Source organism: Clinocottus analis, unplaced genomic scaffold, assembly GCF_023055335.1.
Source record: "Clinocottus analis isolate CAN_PGR_092001 unplaced genomic scaffold, fCliAna1.0.p SCAF_10, whole genome shotgun sequence".
Lineage (NCBI taxonomy): Eukaryota > Metazoa > Chordata > Actinopteri > Perciformes > Cottidae > Clinocottus > Clinocottus analis.
In genome coordinates this window covers 11803761-11831117 of record NW_027175821.1, presented here as the reverse complement: position 1 = coordinate 11831117, position 27357 = coordinate 11803761, and the positions used below count along the sequence as shown (strand labels likewise).

The following is a 27357-nucleotide window of genomic DNA, read 5'->3' as shown; positions in this document are numbered from 1 at the left end:
GTGTGAAATTCCTTCACAATAATTATCCCGGCCTGGGGACTCTCACTCACTTTATAAAGATGAAACAGATGAGGCAGACCATATTTTGCTTGGCAGCTGTGTGGTTGACCTACATGTTCAGAGGAAAAACAAAATCATCATCACAGCCTGATCTCAACATCTATAAAACGTTTAGTTTTCAAGTGGTTTAAGAAGCATTCAGATGTTTTAGTAAAGTAAAACGTACTGAAGCACCATACTTTATGTTTTACGTGTATTTCACTTGAGTATTTATTTTCATTATACTTTATACTACATTTAGATTACAAAGACAGTTACTTCATGCTTTTCAGATTTATATTTTACAACATTATATGTATTTAGCTCCAAAGCAACTTACAATAACGACATTCAACGATTTGGATCCAAAAATTGCAATGTAGCCTAAAATAAGCTAAACTGCCAATGTTGCATTTGAAGTCAATTCTGTTTCCACATTCATCATTGAGCAATAATAATCCAATGATGTACCTAATAATAATAAAAACACACCCATAGTGACACAGCAGTAGCGTAAAGCTACTAAAATGTAAATGCTACAGTAAATGACAAATATCCTATTTGTAGGCCTACTCTCGGTCATAACCTCGTACTTGAGTAGATGTAGCCGAACGTTACGTATTAATCTTAATATTGTGAGAGTGAACACTAAACTTGAGTGAGAGCAGCAATGGGTGAAGTACAGAAACATGAGGTACAGGACACAGGGCAGCAACACATCAAACACACGCCTTAAAGAAACCACATTGAGAAAGCATTGGATGAACACCGCCTACACAAGCCTTTATATTCGTATTTGTTTTCCAAAAAAACAAACCGATGCGTTGATATAACGTCACATTCACGGCAGCGGGACTCTTTAACATCTGCTTTTTACTACAGGACGTAGTGAGTGCAGGCTGAAGGAAGTTGAGTCGGCTGCGTCGGCGTCAGAGCCGAGAGACACTCGGATCTTTACGTGAACCCGAAGCGAAAACTCGTTCCACAACTGTACCGAAGCTCCGCCATTGGTTGGAACGGCCCATCCGCCGGGGAAGGGAGGCGGGGGCGGGCCGTTGAATGACGGCCGTTGCTCTATTTACACTTACGAGAGCAGCGACAGCCTCCGGGACCTACACGGGCCTACATATATTATATGTACACCGTGGGACGGCGTCAGATCAAAGAGGAGGAGCGCACCAATCGTTTCTTTTTTATCTCTGGCGGGCGGGGGGAGGGGAGGGGGGTGGGATGTTGCGAGCGGGCTGCGTGAAGGGACGACATGGTGTCGAGACCAAGCGGACGTTTTCACAGGTTGATGATCTGTTGGGGAGCCCTGAAAAGTAGCCCACATGATTGTAGTCTATAGGCGGCTTCAACCGACACGGACATACATTCAAAGAAGGAATAGGCGGCGCCTGCTAATTCCTGGAAAAACACAGAGCTCCGACCAGAATGAGACAGTTACAGTTTCGCAGGTTGGGGTTTATTCACAGAAGTTGACGCTCAGACTTTCGCTACAAGCAGCGTGGACCGACTGTCTGGCACATTTTTGACAGATAGCCAATCAAATCTGATATTCAAATCGGCGCTCTTATGTCAGTGACCTATATCCCATGCATGTGCGCCAAAAGCCCACAGTAACCACCTCGCCAGACCAGACAGCATGGGGATCAACGGGTTAGACAACCAGGCGCAGTCGTCCAGCGGAGTGTCCCGGACAGAGGAGACAGCTGCGGATCCTCAGCAAAGAGTTGCTCCTCGAGAAGCAGACTGCGGGAAGGATGGCCAGGCGGCGGGCAGCGGGTGTAAGCTCGTGCAGGAGGAAAGCTGCGTGCAGTTGCTGGAGGCCGGCTGCAAACCGCCCCTCTCCCCGGTGTGTGACTCCGAGTCGGCGGTCCGGGTGGAGGAGCCCGGCCACGGAGACCCGTTCGTCCCACCCGAAGGAGGGTACGGCTGGCTGGTGGTTTTCGCGGCCACCTGGTGCAATGGGTCGATCTTCGGCATTCAAAACTCTTTCGGCATCCTGCACATGATGCTGATGAAGGAGCACGCAGACCCAGACGACAAGACGTCTCAGTTCAAAGTGGGTGAGTACCAGACAGTCTGCTGCGGCGAGCTCGACGACGAGATGAAACAACACATCAACTAGTGGGCATTTGACGTACATTCGTCTTGAAATGCATGCATGGGTAGTTACAATCATATCATGTCATATAAAAAGCTAAAAGGTGGAAATTGTAACATGATTTTAAAGAATATCAGCATCATCTCCTCGTGTAACAGCAGCAGTTCGGTGTGAGCCGTGTAGGTTTCGTGTGACACACATGCATCACTTCAAGACATATGGGTCATCTCAGAGTTCAACTGGGTTTTCTCTGCACTCAAAGTGGCTCGCTAAACATAGAGTGTTACGTTACATAACGTACACCGCCAATACATTTGAAATCAACATGTTTTTTTTGTTTTAAAAAGAGTGCATGCATTCAAAAAAAATTCTACTTACTCCTTGTTTGAGTTAGTCAGCTGCATGTTTTGGAGACTCATGAACAGATGTTTGGCTGAGCAGTTCTCTCCTCTATTCATTCATCATCACTGTTGTTTTAACTAGTTTTACGAGATGCAGCGAAAACATTATTGTTGGTCACAAATGGCTCTTTTGCCAGTTGGCCCGTTTAAAGACTGAAAGTTACAGACATGTACATCAGGCCTTTTAATTACTCAAAAAGTGTGACCAAGCCAACTTCCAACTTGCAAAAAGTTTCTGTTTGAAATTTGTGCACCCCCTAAATATTTTACAGAATGTCAATATCCAATATGTCATCTATTATTACATTGATTTTATGGGTTTTCTTTGTTCGGACTGTTCAGTTAAAAGACTCGAGAGATTAAGAAATTGAGTGTTGGAATGTGACGAAATGTGATGAAAATCCTATGCGAGATTCAAGACAGACATAACCACAATGCTAAATATAGTATACAAGCTAAAATACCTCGTGATAATTTAATTCTAGGAATTTATATTCATATGTGTCACAGTAAAGCTGTTGTTGGCCGCATGCCGTTCATGACCAGAATAAGGCCAATGTTCACCACTCGGTCACCCCGCATGCTCAATTAAAACCATTCTGTTATATTAATATCACACGTCTTCACTGGTGAATGTTTTCTCAAAATACTGGATGGTGCAAAACTTGACTTGGATACAGCCATATACTGTAGCAGACACATACATCTTCATATAAAAATATCTTATGTTACTTTCAAGGAACAAGACCAATCAGTCTCCAGACCAACTTTGAAAACAAAGAATATCAGTAACTGACATTGAGGTTGTTAATTACATAAATGACTACTGACTAAATTAGTCATTATTAAGGACAGAATTTTCTGATGGATGAAACTTTGAAATGGTCTGTTTTAGATTATAGTGAAATACATGTTTTTTAAGGAGGGGGAGTAGCATGTAACAAGAGTACGTATTTTCTTAACTTCCTGTCAAGATCCACAATCCACAGCAAAGGTTAAGGTCAGGATGTCGGAAGGGATTACGGCTCTAAGACTGTTCCCTGGAACAAATTTAACATTTCTCATCAGAATGAAAAACAGTTACAGAGAAATACAAAACATTAAGTGAAAAACAAAAGTGTCAGGCATGATCGGGCTCATTTAGGCACAGGTAAATTTATTTAATGACCTCTTGAACCTTGTCATCTCTAATTTATGTGAAGGAAACTAGTGCCTGGGGTAGCTCGACAAGGCATCACATTACTTTTAGCGTTTGCATGACAGCGAGTCTGAGAGTGTGTTGGGCTTAAAAACAGATTCCAGGCCAGATGTATTACTTACAGTATATCTTGCATTCAAACAGAGGGCAGTTGTTTTCCCCCTCTTTTTGGCCTGTGAAGGTTTTCATCTCCAGCCGGTCCTTGGATTTGATTTTTTGGTTATTCTCATATGAGAAAAGATTAAGCTCGTCGGCTGAGTACTGACCTTTTGCCCCCTGCAATAGAATAAAATAGGGAAACAGGTTAACAACAATATACACAGCTATAAAAGCTTCTCTTGAACAACAATCCAGTCTGAGAGATCAGTAAAAGTTACATTTACATGTGTAGAACATCCTAAAACAACATGAGGAGAGAAGGCAACGCAGTGATTACCATTAGGTCTTTTTACCCAGCTTGATTCAATGAGGTATTTATTAAGCCTTGAGGGGTAAACAACAGATTTTCAAAATAGCCTTTAAGTATCAAGGTGGGGGGGATCAAAACAGCCTTTTTTTTAAAGAAGGTAATACAGTTGGGGGTTATGAGATGCAGATGTTGGTGTTTTACTCAATGATTACAGCATGGCACGGTAAGAAGTTTAATTTCTGTTGTTACCACATGTACAACATTGCTTTCATGTAAAAGCTGTGCAACTGACACCGTTTAAAAACTGTAAAGCTTCTATAATCCGTGGAGAGTGATGAGGTGATGTGTGGTTGAGCACGGGTGAGCCACATGTGCAACAGACCAAGAAAAGTGAATGCTGCGACGTTCCTGCTGCAGCAGAGTTTGCAAAACTGGGAACTAGTCAGAGATGATGTGTGTTCAAATGTTGAGCATCTTTTAATGATGCTGTTATATTCGGCTTAGTAACTAGGCTGTGCTGTGGCTATAGGCAAAACCAACAACCGTAACAGAATGAACACACTGTTTGCAAATGATCAGATCAAATTTGTGTGTCTAACCATCCCCAACCTATCCGCATGGGCTGCTGGAGTCAGTAACTAAGTAGCTACACTGGTGACTCTCTAACGAGAAAGTGTTCACTTTTGAAACAATCACACTGTCAAGTCGATAAGAAGTGAGGGACAGCAGGTAAACGGCTGCATACAAAGTGCTGTATAAAAGTAAAACTAAATAAGTTCTATTCTATTGTCATATATTTGATGTACCTACAGAAATAGCATGTGTTGAACAATGCAATATGATAAATATGCATACTATGTTATAGCTAATTACTTATTTATTAATTTAACTTTTGCCCTGCTTCCCAGAGGAGCTACAACAGGCAATGACTACGCCTACTTACCGTTTCAAACCATTGGCGTTGCTTGTGAAGCATCATCTGTGTTAAAGAGCATTCAGCAACTTTCATAGAAATGAACGGGACAGTGCCTCCAACACTGTATCCTGTTCTCTTTATCCATGTGCTGTCGAAACAAGTTTAGAATTTCTCTTTTGAACTGCTTCCAAATGTGGTTTGGATCCAATTTGCAAAAATCACATTTCAGATTTTTTTTGCTCTCCAAACTTTCCTAAATCAATCTGGGAATACCAAAAACACATTTGAGCAGACAGTTTTAATAAGGGCTTAGTATTACAATGTAGTTAATACACATGTTTTAAGCTGCAGATAAACAGTATTTAGCAGGTGTTTATTTCCTGGGGATAATGAGCAAATCTTTAAAGGACAATGCCAAATTTTACCAATGGTCAATCTGCAGGTTACCTCGGCCTTTGTTTAAATAACATAGTAGCAGGTTTCAACAATGTATTCATTACGTCGTGTTCAGAATGTACATATTACATCAAATGTGGCCAACAATTAAATCTCAATTCTGTAAAGAGAGTAAGAAAAAAAAGATTTAACAATGGTGTCTATGCTCTCATATGAAAACATCTCCAATAATTAGTATGCTGCTGTGCTCTGTAGGGCTGTCTTGTAGTTCTGCTGCCCAGGATTTCACCAGCATCTCCAGGGCAGCTGGAAATCCCAGGTTGGCAAATCAGGGAATGCATTTTTGGCATTCCTACGAGCAGGGGAATGGGTTCGGCTTGGATTAGAATCTCTTAAAGCTCCACATACTCAGAAACAGGTACATACATACAGATGATCAAAAACAGGGATGGACTGTTTTGTTGAAAGTGGGTTGACTTTAATGTTAACAAAATTAAGGTATTTAAATACGGAACATTTTCGAGCTTTGCAGAGGCAAACTTAAATAGTTAGAACAAAACAAGGTAAACTAACAACAATTCACAACTGTGGGAAATAGGGTGTTATTCTTGATGCATCCATAAAGGTCACGTGTGCCTGTACAGAGAGACGTCACATCTTCACACACGACCCTTTGCGAGGGTTTGATGCGGCAGGCCTTTACTTGTTCTTGCACATCCAACATTTTCTAACTACGCAGATGTGGATGGGCGGAGGAAATAGTGAACTTTGGATCACAAGACTTTTCCTCGTCACAATTCAGCTTCAGCAAATGTCTGTGTGACCGTCCTTGCGGAAAGTGTAACCAAAGCTTTAGAGTGAGGCAAGGAAAGTTTATTTGTATAGCACATTTCAACAAGGCAATTTGAAGTGCTTCACAGAAAACCATTGAAAGCAAAACATGATGCAGATTTAAAAACAGAGGCGCACAACAGATTGTGTATCAGGAGGGAAGTCTGAGAGCCAAGTTGTGCCGCTACACTCACATACACTCACTGCAGACAGCTGATGGCTCACAGGCAGGAAGTCCAAATAGTGGACAGGAAACCGGCAGCCGGTACACAGCAGTGCGACTATGATGGTCTGAGAAGGGAACAAAGGAAGTGAACCGGTAAACATGGAGAGGGGTAAACAAAGGCATGGGTCGCAGGTGAGTAGGTAAGTGGGGCAGCCCAGGCAGAGCTGATTAGGGAAGTGGGAACAGGTGTGGAGGGGTGTGGCAATCAGGTGATGTGGGAAAAGGAGGGAAAGTAGCACAGCATCTGGTGAATGGATGAAAAATGGCAGTTGTTTGAATCTAGGTTAAAAAAAATGTGTTTGGAGAAGAGGGACAAAAGAGCTGACTTGTTTGAAGACACTTCTACCACGTTTGTAACAGATGGTCGCCCAAATCACTTGACCGACACTGGCAATACTTTGCAATTAGGTTAGGTACCTGATGCTAGAAGTATGAACACAACACTTATGTCAATTTACAATATCAGCTCATGTACAGCTAATTGTTGAAAGTTTTAGAAACTCTGACAACAACATAAATACCTTTTTTATTTGAATGTATTTCTTCTTATCTTCTCGGCGCATGCTTGATCCAGCTCATACCTGCTAGCACCCTTCTGTTTTTTCTTTAATGTGTTATTGTTGAGCGAATCTCTCCAACTGTAGCTTCTATCTTTGTTGTGTGATCAGAAAGTTTATACCAGCAGCTTCTTGACAGTGCACTGTCCAATAATGATGAGGTATTGACTGAAGCTAAAAAGCTAAGATAGGATTCCACCAAAATTTAATTTCTGTGGAACTTGAATGTAAGAATTAAGCGACCACTTAGCGTGCTAACCCTACAAACCTCCCCATCAAAAATTCATCATTTCATAGCTACTTGAGGTTATGGTCTTTGGCTCGTGAAATTTTGTTTTGGTAAATCCAACACAGGCCAACAAAAGTTCCATATTCAGTATGTTCACCGAATTTTCATGATGCTTTTTAGATTATTTTAGTGCCTGTGTTTTTCAGTTGAAGTGATCATGTGAGTCATACAACAACATATTGTTCAGCCCTAACCTCCCAAAGACATTCAATTGGGCATCCAGGAAATGGGCTTGTACCTCAGCCTTTCTGTTAATTTGTCAAAAATATGTATGGCGATTGTTTTCCTTAACTAAGTGTACCCAAGACAATTTTAAACACATATGCTGCATTGTTTAGTTAATAGAATAGTTCTCCTATGTGTCTCAAGATAATACTGTAAGAAGGCATTTAGATTGTTTCAGCACTCTGGATGGGAAATAAAACAGTGACAAAGAGGTGGATTTCTGGTTGTTGGTCCAGTGAAATTACGCAAAAATATTGCTTACTTGCAGTGACATTTATCTAAGCAGATATTTTTATTACATTGGACGTGGAGAACATTTAGTTGATACTGCTCAAAACAGTGACACTTTTTAAAACAGCCAGGAGCAACATGCCTTTCCAGAAACAATGTCATTGCCTCTAAGGAGAATCTAAAGAGCATGCTATGTACAGTTTCATTTTAAATAACTTCTTACGTTACTGTAACACTAAAACTGAGGAACTAAAGGTCTTTAATCCAAAGGCTGCAAATTTATTAGGAATGATAACACCCTCAAATTCAACTTAAAGTCTGTGCTTTAACCTCATTAGAGATCTTGGAGTATAAGGCAAACACAACACACTGGAGTCACTTTCCAAATAGTTTGTTATTGCACTGTAGCTGCAATTTTTTTTAGCTGCAACCTTTGTGAATTTAATTTTGGGCTTCATATTGTAACCGCTGTGTTGAGGTAATCGTTCCATCACAGCTATGAAAATACATGTGGAAATGTATGCATTGTTTTGGAGAACCCAAATGACACAAATGAGTCAATGCTGGGAGAAAAGAGGGTTTGTTTGGCATACAGGAGGATGTTTATGTAGATACTGAACTAAATTAAATAAGAACCAGTTTCAACTATACTCACATATGGCATCAGTCAAAGTAGACACTTAAGCGTATATGTAAATATTGTACATACATACTTGTTTAGTCTTAATTTGACATGATAGACATTGAAACAAATGAACATAGTTCTTAAAAATAGGAGCTGGAGCAAAGCTTAGTACTCTTGTGAAGCTCTCTTAGTACATTAAACATCCCCCAACAGTGTTTTCCTGCCAAAGAGAAGATAGCTCCTCTAATGCACAGAATGCCCATAAAGAGACTCAAGAGAGGAACGCTTGTTCAGCCTCCTCACTACCACTACACACAAACACACACGTCTTTTCATTCCACTTCAGTCTCCATTGCTGTGTCCTTTTTCTTTTGTTTGGGGCCCTAATCAACTGTAATGAGTACACTCCACTCAGTCTATTCACAGACCTTCAGCTTGTGCCAGGACGGGAAAACTGGGGCTTGGAGGTGGGGTTAATTGGAAAAGAAAGGGGAGAGTGGTGTAATAAGAGTTGTTGCTGTGGTTGAAGGTTGTTCCTTATATGTGGGATTTGTACACAGGAACTGATTGCACTTTCAAACAGGGACCGCAATCATCTTCTCCACAGTGTTTTAGTCAAGAAAGCATGTGGATGCAGGCTTGAATGAAGTAATTGCTTAATTCTAACACCACATTGAGACATACTGCTGGTGCTACTTATGGTTGCGTGTTACAATGCAGCTTCGAATTACACCATTTTCTCCTTCTGAAGTATTTTTTTTTTTTTTGGAAGTTGGGCAAATGATTGAGAATTCAAATGGTGAAAGGAGTTGATTGTGGACGGCTGACCCTTGAGTCCAGTGTAGTTGGCCTCAACAATATGCTGTCTGTTCTCTGGTCTTTCTAAGGGTTTTCCACATTACTCGACATGCTGTCATTTTGTGTCTCCTGCAATAATATAATAATAATAATAATATATTTGTTATTTGTCTCCATCCTTGATACTAAGCAGTTTTGCACGGTAGGCCTACTGTGAGTGATATGCAGTATATTTCCTTGGATTTTTGTTGTTGTTGTTGTGTTGAGCCGCGGTGGCTGCTCTTGCCCCTGGAGTACCAGAAAATGCCCTTTTATACAACGAATGTGCCAAGAAATGAAGTTGAGTAACAGAAAAGCAAACAAACAAAAAACTACAGATGGAAAGAGTATTTATCAGACTCATGACCAGACTGACCAATCAACTGTAAAACATTTTATGACAACTTCCCAGTGTGAACCGTGAAGAGAGTACGCAAAATTCAGGGCGTCTAGATGGGGCGGTTAATAATGAGTGACAGGATTCAAAATCCTGTGATGCTATTAGACAATCAATTTGGACATGAAGTAATGGACAAGGAACAGAAAGTGGTACTGGTGATAGGTTGAGCTGTTTTCAGTGACATCAATCAGAAGGAATATGAGAAGCTTGTGAAAAAACAGGCAAGGCCAGAGGGATCCCAGATAAAGAAGTTTGCAGGGCTACGGACGTACATTTCTGAGATCCGAGGCACAGAGGCAACGCAAACTAAACCTGAGCCAATTCTGTCAAGAGTTTTGGGTAATTTTTCTGGCAATTAACTTTTAGGGCTTTGTACTGTACATTTGTCATTACATTTTCAGGTTTTCAGTTCAATTTCTGACATATGCTTTGTGGCTGTGCATTCACGGTGGAGTCTGCAGGCTATTCTCATAGATCACCATCACCACTATACTGTAGTCAAGGGAGTCATTTTTATGACTGTTATAGCTTTTTTCTTTAAGCCATCATTAAACCAGACGTATCCCCTATATTTATGTAGATTTTGTGTCATCTACATTGTACAGTAGGCCTTATTGGAGATTATTGGTCAAACGTCCGATTTCAAGTTTGCTGTTTACAAAATCTGAGCATAGAGCAGTATGAATAGGTTTGCATTGTGCCGGCCTTTAATCTTGGTATTTTCATACTGGAAAGCAATATGTTTGCCTTTCAGGGCAAATATGGTGCAAGAGCAAAACAGAACACGTCTAGCAAAACATAACAGACAGTTATTACTTAACATTTAAGGGTTCATTATATTTAAAACTGCTGTAGTCAGTATTTTTAGATTAACATCAATTGGATAAAAATACTATGCGTAATGTGAAAAGGGTAGTTTGTAGCGACAAACCTTCAGAGAATTGTGAGCCAACTCTGCAGTTCCCCTCAGCTCTACGGAGCATTTAGAAATGTTCAGCTCATCAGGTTTTGTTTTTTACGACTTGTGACTTCATGTGACTTTGTTGCACTCTCACAGGTGTCACTTTCAATCTTAAAAACCCTACTGGCTGCTACCTGCTTAGCACCAAACAATGGACAAGCAACATCAGGGACTAACAGGTGAACAACCGTCATCATTTAGCGGCTAAAGAGTCAGATATGGATGGAGGTGAAAACAGATTGCCTCTGAATGATGTGTGGTAGGGTCAATCAGAAGAGCACTGAGTTTGAAGCACACTGAGTTCTACTGTATACTGAGAGTGCTGGTTAGCGCTATAAGTCAGGAGTGCATTATGGTGCAATTGTACTACTAAGGTGCTTATGGGAAGCCAAGTCCAAACTTCTCGCTTCATTAAGCAAAGACGACTAATCTGATCTCATTCATGTATGGTGTTTCAGTTGAAATAGGTTGGGAGGACAACGTACAACAGCCATTTGACATTTAATATAGCATTTGACCTACTTTACTGTTGCACCATACTGATATCCACTTATGGATACACTGCAGGCATTTGCTGTATGCCTTGAGATGTGATATGAAATGCTTTTACGAGGACTTTTTCTGTGTGTGAATGTCGCACCTCAAAGTTCAACATTTTGCAGGGAAAAGTACACAATGGTGGTAGTTCATGAAGTACATGCGACATAGGAGAATTTCCGCCGTCTTGTTCCATTTGGAAAAATAAACTATAGGAAGGCTTTGGAACGGTCCCACCCTCATACACAAAACTTACTTTGTAGTGTACACTGTGTACCGGCAGACGTGTGTTTGTACAGTACAAAATGTTTAGGTCATCCGCCATAACAAAGACTGTGACAGTGTCGTAGGCTCATGTTTCACACTGAACTCAAAGCGTGTGTATGTGTGTGTGTGTGTGTGTGTGTGTGTGTGTGTGTGTGTGTGTGTGTGTGTGTGTGTATGTGTGTGTGTGTGTGTGTGTGTGTGTGTGTGTGTGTGTGTGTGTGTATGTGTGTGTATGTGTGTGTAAGTAGGTAAATCTGTCCATCCACCTGTTTATCTCGCTCTCTTGTCTCATTCCCATTGAATCTGTTAGATCAGTTTGACCTACAGCCCAGACACCATGGTAGACATTAAAGCTACCTTTGCTCCCCGGGAGACTAGAGCCAGCCATTTGTTTGTTTGCACTTCAGGGCACTCAGTGTCTGTGCCGGATCATTCTGGTTCGTTATGTTTTAACACTGGATGAATATTACACCACAGGTCAGATCTGTCCACTTTGATCCACTTTTTGATCTGCTTAATCACCATGATAAATATAATACATGATGTACATGACGCAATTCAAGACACAATAAAGATTTGCATGCGTTCATATTAATATCAAGTCACAGCAGATAGTGGAGGGTCGCAGAGAGAGAAAGATTTCCAAGAGAAGAATAGTACATACAAAGGCTTTTTTTTTTTCAAAGCACCCGCAAATATGATATTTTCATGACATCAAGGTAATAATCCAGTCTGAGTTATGAAATGCCTACAAGGCAACGGAAGCACAAGATTCAACATGAAGCGCACGTTTACCTTAGACTGTGGCCTCCATTGAGATCACAGGTGGCACATTGTTCATACAATGACTTGCATATGCAAAATATGTGTTATAAACTTATAAAGGAGCGGTTTATTTGATTTGTTTCTCATCTTTCTACTATAACAAATTATATATTTTTATATTTCTCAACTGGGGAGCTATTTAACCTAGAGTTGTTTGACTGTAAGACAAGGTAATAGCAAAGCTGCTTTAAAGGAAATTCTCCAGCCGCATAGAATAAAATGAGCCAGAGTATTGTCGCCATGCTGGAAAGAGAAAACATTTCTACTCATTAATTTTACTACATGTCAGTTTTATTGCGTGGTATTGTATCCTTTAAATTAATTACACATTGATTTACAGCTCACATTTCATGTTACATGGACTTTGAGCCTTGCTTGGTGTACAAACAGGTATTTAGTGTAAGTGATAGCTACAACATATAGAGTATCCACATATTTCTGACAATGCATTCTCTCTCCTCTCCACTTCCTCTCCAGCATGGGTCGGGGCCCTCGCCATGGGCATGATCTTCTTCTGTTCACCTGTGGTCAGCATGTTCACAGACCGCTTCGGCTGTAGGAAGACAGCCGTCAGCGGGGCACTGCTGGCTTTTATAGGGCTGCTCAGTACATCATTTGCAAAGTAAGCTACTGTACATTCATTATTTAAGAAACTACTCAAAAAATACTCTAAGATGTTTTAAAAGCTCAACGGCCATGCAGTAAGTCATTGTAAGCATCTAAGATGCTGTTTTCTAATTCAGTATATTATATTTACACTTTATTTAGGAGCTCTTGGCTATGTTTCACTTTCTTGCACTAACTCTACTCACAGCAGCTGCACAGAGCAAGAGAAAAAAACATGAAGATAGATATAAGAATGAAAATAAAGCTAGAATACCAAATTTCACAGAAACGTTTTAGAAAAACCTTGAATTTTTTGTTACCTACAAAAATCTAAAAAGAGCAGCCAAAATTTCAATTCCTTTAAGATTTTTCAAATTTTGTATCTGGCGGTCTTTTTCTGAAAACCTCCACCTCCCGGGCCATGATATCCAATCAAAGTGTTTGCAATCTCTGGAGTCCCATTTTTCAGAAGGTGCGCTTTCAGAAGGTCTCTCCCCGCAAACAATATCTGCGGCTCTGCGGAACCTATTTATCGAGAACGATAGATACCAGTCTAATCATGAAGTCAATTATATTTATAGAGCCCTATATCACAAATCTGTAATTTGCCACATGATGCTACAACATCCATCACTCTCTGTCCTTTGACCCTCAGTTTCTTTTGATTGCAGCTCCCTGAGCCTTCGCTATTTCACATATGGCATACTGTTCGGTTGTGGCTCCTCCTTTGCCTTCCAGCCCTCGTTGGTCATCCTCGGCCACTACTTCCGCCGGCGCCTGGGCCTTGCCAACGGCGTGGTGACGGCCGGCGCCAGCCTCTTCTCCATGGGCCTCCCGGTTTTGCTCAACAAGGTGGTGGAACCTCTGGGCCTCAGCAGAACCTTTCAGATTCTCAGCCTCTTCATGTTGGTCCAGGCCCTGCTGGCGCTGCTGTACAAACCTTTACTGCCCGCTGGAGGAGGCATGGGACCTCTAGGCATGGGTCCTGGCCCTGCCGAACCCCAAATCCAGCCAGGGGCCACCGCCCAGAAGGAGAGCAGGTTTCTGGGTGAGGTCAGGAAGTACTTCAACCTGCGTGTGTTCCACATCTTGACATACCGAGTTTGGGCGTTTGGAGTTGCAACAGCTGTACTGGGCTACTTTGTGCCGTATGTCCATCTGGTAAGAACAATAATGAGAATGATTGTTGTTAAATTATAAGTGCAGATTGTGTGTTTGCTCCTGCCTTGAATTACGTTATCAAAACTAAACACTACAAATATTAAGAAAAAAGTTCTAGAAGTTTAAAACCTTCTTGGTTTCATAGTATGTGACTGTGAAAATGTAGAAAACATGATCTCTTAATGGATATTATGGAGTTATATAAATAGCATTATGGTGTTGACTAGCTACGCAGCTGAATCACATTACATAGCATGTAGACGTTCCAGAAAATGTCACGTAGGTTGTTTTTTTTCAAATGCTGGTGTGTTTTAATACCTTTGCTCACAACATAATGTCTGCCTTTGTTTTGTAAGCGCCAGCACAGGTTTGTTTACATTGTTTTTCATTCCCTGCTTGGGCTCAGCCTGCCAGCTGCTATTAATCTAACACACACACCCTCACGCCCCTCCAGTGGCTGTGAGGGAAAAGGAGCATTAATGATATTTCTCCAAAAACCTTTTTTTTCCTTTTTAATGAAAAAAGAAACAAAACAAACGGAATCTGTAAAATAACACAGTTTAATTTTGGGTGAAAAAAAACGTTATTTTCTTTTAACTTAAATAATATAATGGGAAAAAAGCATAATCGCCCTCAAGTCAAAGCATAGTAATTTAGCTTTCCAAGATGAAAACAATCCAACATTTATGAATATGTGAAAAATCTGCACAAGACCTATAGCTGACTTTGGTGTGAAATAGTGAGATAGTGAAGGAAGAGGGCGAAGAGTAACGCTGCCGCGTGTAGCTGTGAAGTTGATCTCCCTCTATCCAGATGTCGGATGTTCCAGCTCCGGCCTCCCTCCGTCAGGCCTGTTGTTTCAGGCTGGGCCCAGATGTAAACACAGCCCCGGTCTTTGTATTGGCTTGACCACCTCAGGAAACCTCTCCTGTATGGCCTCTCTGTACTCCTAAACATGCCTATCCTATGGCCATTGATGAATGTAGAGCCCTTCAAAGCAGAGCAAATATTTCACAAGTTCAGGAAAGACTTCAGAGGGCGGTTTAATGTTTTGAATCTGATTTGGGGGGTCAGGTTGAGCGAGTGGGAGGGTCTGAACTATATGCGTTGGGTCTTCCTGGTTTGCTGTTCCAAAGGTCTGTGAATAGAGACATTTTGTTATTGTTAGACATTTTTGTTGGTGTTATGGATGGACAATTCCTCCCATTTGCTGAGTTAATAGGCTTCTTAAGCCTGAAGCACATACACATGGGAAACTGGCAGGTTGTGTGAAAAATAATTGAAGCTCACCAGCTTTATGTCTCAAGCAAGCAGCCAAACCTGACGCATCACTATGTCTGCATTTATTTTTTGTGTCTCAGGTGAATTTTGTGAAGGAGCAGTTCAAGGGGACCCAGAAGGAATGGGTACTACTGGTATGCATAGGAGCATCATCTGGGGTCGGACGCCTCGCCTTCGGCAAAATCGGAGACCTAATTTCTGGTCCTCAAAAGATCTACATGCAGGTGAGGCATAAAATGTGAAAACTCTACTGGAGAAGCCAGTAAGAGTAGATTTTAAAAGTAATTAACCAATGAATGTAACTAGCAGCTCAACGAGAAAGTCACCTAGTCTGCAACACTGACAGCTCGTCCCGTCAGGCCTCCCTCCAAAGCCACTTCACTAAAATTACCAGAGCAGATTAACATCATTTTAAGAACTTCTTCTATTTCACAATCAATCAACGGTAAATGTGTTGTCTCATTTCTACTATTTGACTATTTCAAGAGCGTTGTAAGTACTACATGCATATTCCTGTGCTATAATGACCTGATGAAAAATCACCACACCAACTTTAACCCTAATTAGAAGACTGAAGGTTATCTATTAACATTTGTCTTTTGAGGTTCTTTGACAGACAATGTGAACTTGATATGCACTTTCACTTTGTTTTACTCACCCCTCCGTCACACAAAGTATCACACTGAACCAAGATGTATTTAATGGTATTCAATTAAAAGGGTTATATTATCGTGTCACTAAATTAAACAATATATATTTGTATTTGCAACCAGAGAGATTCAGTGTCTTTAATGGATTATTAGGCTGCAGATACACATGACTAAGATGCTGATTTGCACACACTTACAGTACCGGAATAGACATAAGCTGTTGTGTTGGCCAAAGATTTACTCTACTGGATACTAGCGGGGATGATTCAGTCTGGAGAAAATGGAAGCACAGCCGTTCAGAGTAGAAGTGAATAGAAACAAGATTTTTCATTGAGTGCTGGTGTATATGGAGCGCCTGCTGAATGGAAATGATCTATAGGCTCTGTTGGACAGAATCCCTACAATCTGTATGTTGTCAATCAGGTGGGTTGTTCAGCAGAGGCACACTGAGTCAGCGGTATGCATGCTATGTTAATACAATCTTTCTCCTTTTTTCTCAGGATGTTGACATCTTGCTTTTTTGTACAATCTAGTAATAAGAACTGCCAGGTTCTGCAGTAGCGTCTCCCCCCAAGCCACTAGACTCCTTGACCCTAAAAACTGTTCATATTTTGTAATTTTAAATTCAGTTTAATCAAGCACTTAAATATTTTTAACTTATAGTTTTCAGCCCATCTGTCTGTGTAGCGAGCTGTTCACAGACACATCCGTGCATCTTTACCACATTGTTTTCAACCTGAATTATGTACTTTTATTTGTTTCAAGTGCTAATCGTAGCTGGAGGGTGTGCTCTGTCGCAGAAGTAAGACAATGTTTGCAATGAAATCAAAAAGGCCTGGAGGTCTGTTCTCGATGTACAAGCACAATCAGGATAGACACTGAGCCATCTGTACAGTATATCTCCCCTCACGTACTGCCATCGGTGCACTAAAAACAAGCAAACATATACTGCAGCTATGACCTATGAAACAGGCAGCCATGTCATTTGTAAATAAAAATATAAAAGAGAGACTTACAGCTTGTTAACGTGTGTGTTTCAGGTGGTGTCCTTCATGGCTCTGGGCCTGATGTCCATGATGATCCCTCAGTGCATGGTGTTCGAGGGGCTGGTGGTTGTGTGCGTGTTCTTGGGGCTGTGTGATGGCTGCTTCCTCACCATGATGGCTCCCATAGCCTTCGAGCTGGTCGGGCCCATGCAGGCCTCGCAGGCGATAGGCTACCTTCTTGGCCTTATGTCTCTTCCCATGACTGCGGGTCCACCCATTGCTGGTGAGAAGCAAAACACAGCACTGATTTATACAGTATAACCCAGAATCAGCGCACAGGGATCTGGCTTCTTGCACTGTGTTCAGGATGTTGGCTGCAGCAGCGCAAAGCAAGCTTATTGATGTTAGCCGAGTAAAATAGTATGCAGGGAGTAAAAGGAGAGTAAGACAAATGGATAGATTGTACAGCAGATTGTATGTAGAGAGGCTTGGTCTCATGGCCAACTGTTGGCTGTCTCTGTGGATTTATCTTCAGGGAAAAGAGCACATACAGGGTCAGATCTCAGTACTCAACTCCCTGATGTCTCTTCTACCTCCTCCCTCTCTCCTCTTCTCTCTTTAAACAACAGTGTATAGAAGTGCATCGAGGGCAGACCATTAAATTGTTGACTGAGGCATCCTTGTGCTCGCTCATGCCGACCTCTTTCAGATCTCACACATACCTGGACTGCTTTTACGACAAAACACTCAGCATTCCTTTTGTGGCTTCAGCTCAGCGTAACGGAGGTTCTGATAATGGTTTCAGATATTTGTACAAATTGAATTGTAAGACTTAAAAGAATCAACCACCCAATGTCATGTTAAACGGAGTATTTCTGTTTTAGATTACATTTTTAGAGAAAGCAATATACTGATATTTATTTATGACGAAATCCCAAACTGTGCACGTGTATATCTATGATACTATTTTCAGCGTTTTGTATAAAAAAAGAAAGAAATATTTCAAGATGACACCCATTTTTTTACAAGGAACAATATTGGTTAATCAAGACAACAATCGTCTGATTACAGATCGAAAATATATTTTGTTCATTTATCTACTTCTGTGTAATATACATCTTTTTTTTGTTTGAATCTTATTCCAGCAAAATGACGAAACTGACTAGCTAGCTAAATGATTGCATGTTTTGTCTCTGCATTCAGACATAAAGTGCAGTAATGTGGCATATGGTTTTAATCATGACTAACCACAGATGAAAACCTCACCTCCTGTAGTTAAACCAAACATGACATTGACAGGACGCAGACTATAATGTGTAAAATATACTTTCAATATGTATATTCAATTACATAAGAATACATCTGCATGAATAACACAGTCATGTAACACACGTAAGCTCCTCAATAGTCTGAATGTGATAATCACTGTGTTGTTCTGTACAGTCTGTACAGTACAGGAGCAAGAATGCATACATTACAGGCAACAATGCAGGTTCACGCCCCTTCCGCTGCTCTTGTGTCATAAGCTCAGCGGTAGATTAAACATTTAGTGCAGTGGGCTGAACTCCTTGACCTTGCTTTGTCACTGTCGGTACGGTTTGTATGCCTTACTCTGCATGTGGACATGTATAGACTGGGGATATGTGCTCTCTGTAGACACGGGGAGGTTTCAGTGCTGGATTGGATCACGATAGTACAGTTTTCTTGTAGACTTCCACTGTTTTGATATATAACAGTATTTATGAGAGATTATATGCTGTGTTGCCACTAATATTAATAATATATAATTGAACTGGCACGTGCATCAATCAGCCAAAACAATTGACAGACAAATCTAAGGCCCTATGTTCAGCGCTGATGACGTCATGGTGTACTGAGACACAATGGAGCACACTTCTACATAACGGCATTTTAAAGTGAGACACTAAACCACAAGAGGTCAGCAAAAACAGGGTTTTGATCTGCTGTTATCGGTTTTTTTTTACAGGAATAGGTCATTGTTTAGTTTAAATATGCATATTTTAATTTGACTGTATATTTAAAGACATGATGACATGAACTGGGTCCCTTTGCCTCCACTGCCCAGGTCTCCTACACGATTACTTTGGGAACTACACGGTGGCCTTCTCTCTGGCTGGGGTGCCTCCTATAGTGGGGGGCGTGGTGCTGTTCTTTGTGCCGCTGATACACCGCAGGCTCCAGGCAGCTGCATCCTCGGAGGAGACGTCCACAACTGCCCACATGCTGCCCACCGCAACACCACCGGGGGAGCCCAAGAGCTGCTCCAATGGAGACATCCTGCCAGGCTACACCGACGTAGAGACACACATCTGAGTCGCACTGTTCAAAGGTTCCCTTTATTTATACATATCAAGCGTAGATCCCTGTTTGTCTCACTTTCACATATATGTATTCTTATATGTGACTCTGCTTTTGCTTTCCCTCCCCAGGGATTCAGCCCACCAGCACCTTTTCTCATCCTTAGATTTCCCTCCTCTCAGTGATGGACTTCCGGTCAGCTGACGTTTTACCCTCTCACCCTCCTAGACTCTCATGGGCTGTTTGTTATTTTCATGTGGAGATAAATCGAAAAGGGCGCTCTGGCTACAAGCGACAAGAGAGGACGGAAAGAAGGCACATCAGTGTAGGATGATGGGAATGTATGAAGGAGGAAAAGCACAACACAGTCTCAACTAGGATTGTTTAATCTGTGTGGAGTCTGTAGTAACACTTACCTCCAAGAGGAAAGAAATGAAGATATTTTAACTGACTGATTTCAAAGCATTTATTATGCTGCTTTAGCTTTTTGAAGCTCTTTCTAGATTACATTTAATCACACTATTAAGATAACAGGCATATACAATAAGAATTAGTGAGGTAATAAATTCACAATATCTTTATGTAGCTCCTTATGCGTCTACTTTTTTCTAACACAATGCCTTTTATTTAGTTTGTGTAGCTGGACCACAATCTCATCTTGAGTGATTAGCTTTATTCTATTCCGCTGTGACAGCGACAAGAGAGAACCATATACCTGTTGTGTCTCAGGATGTAACAGACAATGAGAGATCAGTCACCATCACCTCAACTCAACCGCACACTGTAATCACAACCAAGGCCCAAAATACTTCTGCAAAATTTCTTCGACTACTCTACCAGCCTGCCTGCACGGGACACAGATGTGTGAGATTGTGGCAGCTGGTGATTTCCACTTATTTATATGCTTTGGACCCAAGAGCGTTAAAGTTTTTACACAATTGGAATTTAGGTCAGTGACTTTGCAGCTTGTGGCAGGTTAACTTATGCAATCAGAAGGGGTAAGTCGTGACAGCTGTGCATCTGCTGCCTTAATTCATGACACACTACAGGTGATGAGAGGTCTTTTCACGAGTCTGTACAGCCTTAACTCTCAGCGTTTGTTTTTACAATCATCGCACTCTGCAGTTATTATTGGCCTTGAAAAGTTGAAATAGGGTGCTGGATAAATCTGCATAAAACCGTGTTTCGGACAGTTTTGAAAAATACTTCAGAGAAGTTTTTTGTAGTGTGAACACTGAAAGTGGAGAGAGTTGGAATCATGCAGTCATAGCTGTTGGTAGCATTGATTTTTGATCGAGATTCCTTTTGTTTTATTCTGAATGTGTGTGTGCATCTGCACTTATGGTAGCAGAGGCGGTTACTACGTCACAATCTGTTAATAAGAGCAGGATACTGAGATTAAAGCTGCCAAATGGCCTGAGCCCTCATTAGGCTGTCTCACAGATAAGCCAATCAATTTTCTGCTTGAGTTTAGCATTGTGTCATGAGGGCGTCGCTCATTGTGTTGGCAGTAATGAAACAAAAGGTCACAGCCTCTTTGACATGTTCCCTCAAGAGGACAGTTTTAATATGTTTCTTAACTGTTTGGACCACTTACCTCTGCACTCTTAGATTACAAGTTCTCTTGAACCATGACTTTTAATGAACAGATGTGAAGTAGAGCTGCTGTTTGAGTTACAATGTGGTTTTATGCATAACTGAGTAGCAGAGAGGGGAATTAGTACACAGTAAGGAAGGAAATGCCCCAGTGTTCAGGTGGCAGCATGTTCCTTTCTGTCAATTTCCATCTTTGCTGTCACTGACAGTACTTAGTCAGCTTCGGTGTTACAACATTTTAGAGCCTAAAAGCTACACAAACCTCATTGCTGAGTGTAGTTTTTTGGGGGTAACGCTATTGGACAAACATAAAAAACATACATCTATACCTCAGTAATCAAACAATCCTCAGCAATCCAGATGAACAACTTCTTCATTACTTTGTTATTTCCCTCTTCTGTGTTATGTTTTTTTTTGTTGGAATTTAAATCGGGTCTCAGAGCCACAAAGCTGCCCATCGGCTGTTTTCAATCACCACGACTTCCTCCGAAACCTCATTAGTGTCTCTTTAGAAACCACAAAACTTTGGAAATGTCAAACTTCCATTTCCTATAATCTATCAGTTGGTGCGTAACCCATTTAGAAATGTATCCTTCCATTTGATTTGCCGTCATACCCACTTGCTCCTTTGTTCTTGATCCTCACCATTCCTGCTCTCGCTCACCTCTACCTCCACAGCATTAGTTTGTCTTCATCACCGCCTCTTTTATCTGTCTGTGTTTGAAGAAATGCACTTATGTCAATATCTAATATCTTTAACTTAAGTTAAAGAGACACTAAACCGTCAGCAGTGGAGAACCATATAATGGTTAAAGCATGTTTGACAGAAAAAGGCCTCTAGTTTGACTGAGGTAGTGTTACATTTGATCGGCAGTGCAGTTGTTGACACGATTGCAGCTGACGAAAACAAAAGGGGGAGATACTTTAAAAAAAGTAGCGCTGCCTGAAATGTCTTCGTACCAGAGATGTAAGCAAATTAGCGTCATGAATCCATTAGGTTCATCAGCCTTCTGGCAAATTAAATCACATTAACGTGAACATGAAGCTCCTGAACACTGTGCTCAATTTAATTTTACAAATAAGGACACCTTGTACTTTTGCTTGCTAATTTTACTTGACGTGTTGCATTTAACCAAATCAATATGCTCCTGCCAGATACATTGTGATGAACATTTATGTAAGTTACTCATTACAGTTTTGTGTTATGAAGGTTGCAAGAGATTCTCATTATACTCAAAACCCAATTAGCTTTTAATGCACCAGCATTCACCCTCAATATAAACATGCCATTTTTACAGAAATAAAATAGAGACAACATTTGATGGATCGCTTCATATTTTAACTGGAAATTCTGTTACGTCTACGCTTAAAAAACACTGGCCACTTATTGAGAAGTTGCAATAATTTACTGCTTTCAAACTAGAGGCCTGCTTTACGAAAGGCATAGCTGGAGAATGAGGGCATAGAAACTACAACAGAGGACTTCATATTTCGGTTATTTTTTGGTTAACGACCTGCAAAAGGCTGATTGTGTTTTTAATGCTCAAAATATATCTCAATATGTCTCAACCACATTGCATAAAATGTTATTTTCTGTGTGTTTTTAACTGTTAATCCATGTTTTGTTGTCCATTTGTTAGCTAGCAGCTAAACATCCATGTTTTTTGTGTGTTTTTTTTAAAGAGGCGAGGACTAGAAGCAAGATGTTTGATCAGAGTTGCTAGATTTGAGATTATGAAGTGAATTTGCCAGCTCTTAATGTGACTTTTGACTCATCATTTTTCTTTTTGTGAAGTCATTGTTAATTCTCCGTCCTTTCTTCATGGCCTTCTTACCTGATTTCACCCGAGTCAGACTCACCCAGTTTCTAACCGCCGGTGTGCTCCTTTGTATTAGTAGATCAGTAGATAAAACTGACATGTATGTACCAACATATGTACTTTATACTGTACACCTTGTCATGGTTTTAATTAACCTTAAACTGTTTTATTGTTTTTAATAACATGTTTATTTGTTGGGCTTTTTAGTGATACACTTCAGTGACTACTGAATATCCTAGTTTAGAAATGATATAACAAAGTGAAGAAGATTAATGACTGAAGAATGATAAAGTACATCTGGACGTGCCTGTGGAACCAGTGTTTAGCTTTGGAAAGTGTTTTTGTCTCTGCTGCCGAGTTGACCTCCGGTGACCGCTTCACTTTCTGTCATTACGTCAAACTCTAAACAATGAATTTGATTTCCAGGACCAACTAAACCTCGAGTAGAGCCCCTTTCCTAAACGATAAACTAATAACACTAGTACATAATGCTTTTAATACTTTTTTTTAGAATTAGAACATTTTTGTTGGACATGCAGCTGTTTTCCCCGACAGTCCAAACTTGTCTTTTCTCTTCTGTGTTTGCTTTTGGTTTTCTTCTGGTGGTATGTATGCAGGTCGGAGCTCCAGAGAGACACTTTGGACTCCTTTGGTCTCCTGGCTGTTACATTCTTTAAAGATCGGTGCAAAACAGGTCAACAATAATCAAAATGTGTCAGATTTAATTACAAGGTCCGTTATTCTGCCATAGCTTGATTTCATTTAGCATTTGCTTGAGTTTACTGCTGCTATCTATCAGTCAATTGCCAGAAAACAGAACCAGGCCTCTCAGTCTCTCACCTCAATCGACTTTTCTCTGGCAGAAAAAAAGTCAAACACGACTGCAATATTGAGCCTTGTGCCATGTCTCCCCTCCTCGAAGCTCAATCTCTTGCTTGCTGTTGAACTGCTGTGCTTTGCTCTCAGTCTGAAAGTGTACAAACAACATGTGGAACAGGATAGCGGGAGGTCTATGTGTCATGGAGCTGACTCATGCCATGGACAACCTCCAGACATCCTTTTTTATTCCTTGTGAATAAAAGCTTTTATTGCTTTTGACATCTGAATAATGTCTTTTCATGCTCCATGTTGTTCGAGAAACTCTGTTCTGTGTGCATATGTTTAATTGTCTTGGCGCTGAAGGCATCATGTTTTCACAGCTATAAACACTCTCAACTATTTCTGGTGATCTATATTTCTGTATGGTGCCATGGCAGCACTTGGCTCAGGCCTTACATGACAACAAATTAGTAATATTTCAGTGCTGGGCTCAACTTTTTCCTTTTCTAAACCTCTAAGGTTGCTGCAGTTTAACCTTGATTGCCTCTCTTCACATCTTAAGGTTGTTCCCTGTCACAGGCTCTACCGTTTTATATCAATACATATTTCTGGTTTAAGCATTTTACTAAATGTTTTAACAAGGGCCAGCGAGGCCACAAGATCCGACATTAAATCATGCTGCTAGAAACATTAAGGTAATTTTTGTGTGTTTTTTTAAAAGTAATTTTGAATCAGTATCAAAAGAGGCACATTTTTCTATTAGACCAACAATAAAGATGTAATATGAAAACAACTCACGCTGTCATTGCGAGTCACTCTTTTGTTGACAGTGTGCTTTCAGTCCTCAACTGTTCCACTTTCACGCTGCAGGCAATTTATGCCGGAGATTAACCCCAAACCCTCTGAATGCATGAAGACGCACACGGCTGCTGTTCAGGGACACACTCCTTATCACCACGGCAACGTGGCTGGGTTCATTGAGGCAGCCGGTCCTCCCTTGACTCATCGTTTCCTTATTTAACCTCAGCATCTCGCAGCGAGACAGCCGACCGTGACGATCCTGAAGCTGAATCCGTTCCAAGCAGCACAGCTCTGAATGTATACACAGATCTGTTGTTGTAGATGTTGTCACAAGGCAAGAAATATGTCACATGTTGAGCCTGGGGCAATCGTTTTTTATTCTTTTTTTATATAAATAAGCATTAATCAGTGAAGTTGAATCTCGAACTGCACGGATAGAAAAACAGAATCCTATCATTAAAGCAAATTAAATCTAGGAATGAGAGAAAGGACCGATGGGGATCCTCAACGCCTGACTAGGTGCACTCATATAAAATGTGGCGATACTGACTCCATCAATTTCAGCTCTTCAGGAAGAAACCTGGGAACTAGTTCCCAACCGCACTTTACTCGGAGAAACAACTCTGAGAATACCTTCACACTGAGTAACTAAGGCCTGCCCTGATGCAGGTGACCAATTGAAAAGGTGTTCGTTAATATTTAAGTTTTACAATGCTTAAAATCACTCTAAACCAGAAAAACTGTTGAAAAGACTGTTGAAGTGTTGAAAGGGCCTGAAATGACAGCAAGTACCAAATAATGAGGCACTGCTACACCAGCAGCTACAGGGAGCCGCTGGGGGCAGACGGCCGACACATGAAGCTGACTGATGCTGCAGAGCTGTCCAGGATAACACTTGTCTTACAGTTTATTCCTTATTTTGGGGGTACAAGAAATTAGTTGGATGGGTAGAAATTGTATAAATGTAGACTGAATATTTGTATTTCTACAATCTGAGACCAGTTTCACTGCAATAACTAATGTAGTGCTGTAGATTGTCCAGTAGGGGTCCCCACTTGCTTTAATTTCTTTCTGAAAAGGATCTGAAAATACATTTAATTGCCTTTACACATGATTTATTTAATTATAGAAAATTGATCATTTTATATTATTACTTAACAATAGACCAAAAAGTACATTTTTATATTCCTGTGTTCCAAACACCTTGTCATACATATACAAAAAACTAATACAATTACATTGTAAACTACTTCTATATTCTCCTATATTCAAATTTAAAATGTAGTGTTCACTGAAATAACTAGGACACAACTACAGTTCATCCTAATGTAAAGAGCTTTTTTCTTATTTCCCAGGCAAAAAAAAAGAAGAAGAAGAAGAAGAAGAAGAAGAAGAAGAAGGAGAAGAAGAAGAAGAAGAAGAAGAAGAAGAAGAAGAAGAAGAAGAAGAAGAAGAAGAAGAAGGTTTAAGTTCTCCTTTAGTTTGTATTATCTTATAGACGGGGCCTAACAAAAAAAGCAGGAAGTGATGTAAGTGAGAGTGATAACTCTGGGATTTTTCTGTTGTGTCACTCTGTTTTCTTTCTTTCCCCCCTCATGGCACTTCCTCACTGATTGGTCAACAGATTCCTTTACACTATTAAACATTAGCAGGTGACAAAGGAAAGTGTGTACAAACTGTTTCTCAATGTTGTCATTTATTGGTAGAAGTGAGCTTTGGTTTCTGGTTTGTTGCAAACTAAAAGAAGAAAAAAGTAGAATTTGAGGGTTCTCATTTGTTACAGAACCGTTGTCTTACAACACACATTACTGCCACCCATTTTCCACCAAAAGAGCTTAGTGGCCTTCCTTCTACACTCATACACTTCCTTCCTGTTGTAACACACATTCATGACAGTCTGACAAATGTATCTTATAGAACTGATGTTTACTTGAGACAGAAAAGTAGCTGAATTTGGTTTAACAGCCAACCATCAAGTTTTAGATGTTGTTTCGTCCAAACGCATGAAGTTACGCCTGCATCTGTTAGTGCTGAAATGATTTGTTTCATTTTGGTGATTGACAAAAAGCAAATGAACAACAGCTTGTATAATCTCGCTGGTTCATGCTTGTGTTATTAGTCATAAGTGTGTTACTTTTCTTTTGTTTTTATTCCATTGTTAGTGGAGGACTTTGGGGTTTTAGTTTCTTTGAGAAAACAAGCTGTTTGGAATCCTTGCAGCTGACCTGTAATCACACCTGGGCAGCAGACCATGGCCTCTTTGGTTCAGATCCATGTGTTGTATCCATTATTCAGTTGGGCCTGTATACTAGTGCTCGGTCTGTTGCTGAGATTACAGCCGGCGTGTTATTGCTTTCAGAGAGATAGAGTGAATGTCGGGGCATGAATTTGCTGCTGCCACGTCTGTGCCAACATATGTCCTGTCCTCCAAACAAAACTAACCCTGCTAAACTTCCTGCACTGATAATGAGGTGATAATGACTGCTCTTGTTATAATTCACACAGTCTGGCCAAAATGCACAACTTAAAACAATGTGTGCACACACCTCGTTGCTCTGGCCGTTTCCCCTCCAGTCATTACGTCATTTCATCCTCGGTTGTGAACATGCTTTTCCACTTTTGCCTCTGCTTAACACGGCTGTGAATTTCAACTAGCAATGGACTAACGTTGAGCAGAAGTGGTCATTGTTTCTGCAGGGAGCTGCTGGTGGAGGGGGATAAGCCGAAATAACAACTCAGGAACACGTTGAACAAGTTCGAGATGGACAGGACAAAGAAAGAACAGATATAATGTGCTGGAAAGAGGGAAGGAAACAAAAGCACAGAGAAAGAGCTACATCCTCTCCTGACACGGACATGAAGAACAGGACAGGAAGCAGCGTATCGGGAGCCGCTTCTCATTGCTTGGAAGGGACCTTGTTCAAGCTGTTCAAATGTTCACTCACAACCTTGATTAAGAGTTTTGTGAGCAAACAGGAAGTGTGTGTGTGTGTGTGTGACAACGTCACAACAAGGCGATGAATAAATGCCAGTGAAACATC

The 27357-nt window shown here is 40.7% G+C and overlaps 1 protein-coding gene and 1 long non-coding RNA gene across 2 annotated transcripts; one reads left to right on the top strand and one right to left on the bottom strand.

Annotated features, from left to right (window-relative positions):
- Window positions 1–1277: 1277 nt before the first annotated feature.
- Window positions 1278–23794, top strand: slc16a2 (solute carrier family 16 member 2). The gene is made up of 7 exons (XM_068589191.1): window positions 1278–2108; window positions 12755–12899; window positions 13555–14044; window positions 15406–15549; window positions 17016–17244; window positions 19048–19311; window positions 19412–23794. Exons 1-6 carry the CDS (start codon window positions 1685–1687, stop codon window positions 19293–19295), a joined length of 1680 nt encoding a protein of 559 aa, XP_068445292.1. The 5' UTR covers window positions 1278–1684; the 3' UTR covers window positions 19296–19311; window positions 19412–23794.
- On the bottom strand, window positions 23174–24454 carry LOC137793189 (uncharacterized). Its single transcript, XR_011078195.1, has 3 exons — window positions 24314–24454; window positions 23537–23663; window positions 23174–23367 (listed from the first exon to the last, which is right to left on the bottom strand). It is a non-coding gene; the product is annotated as an uncharacterized lncRNA (long non-coding RNA).
- Between the last annotated feature and the right edge of the window lie 2903 nt (window positions 24455–27357).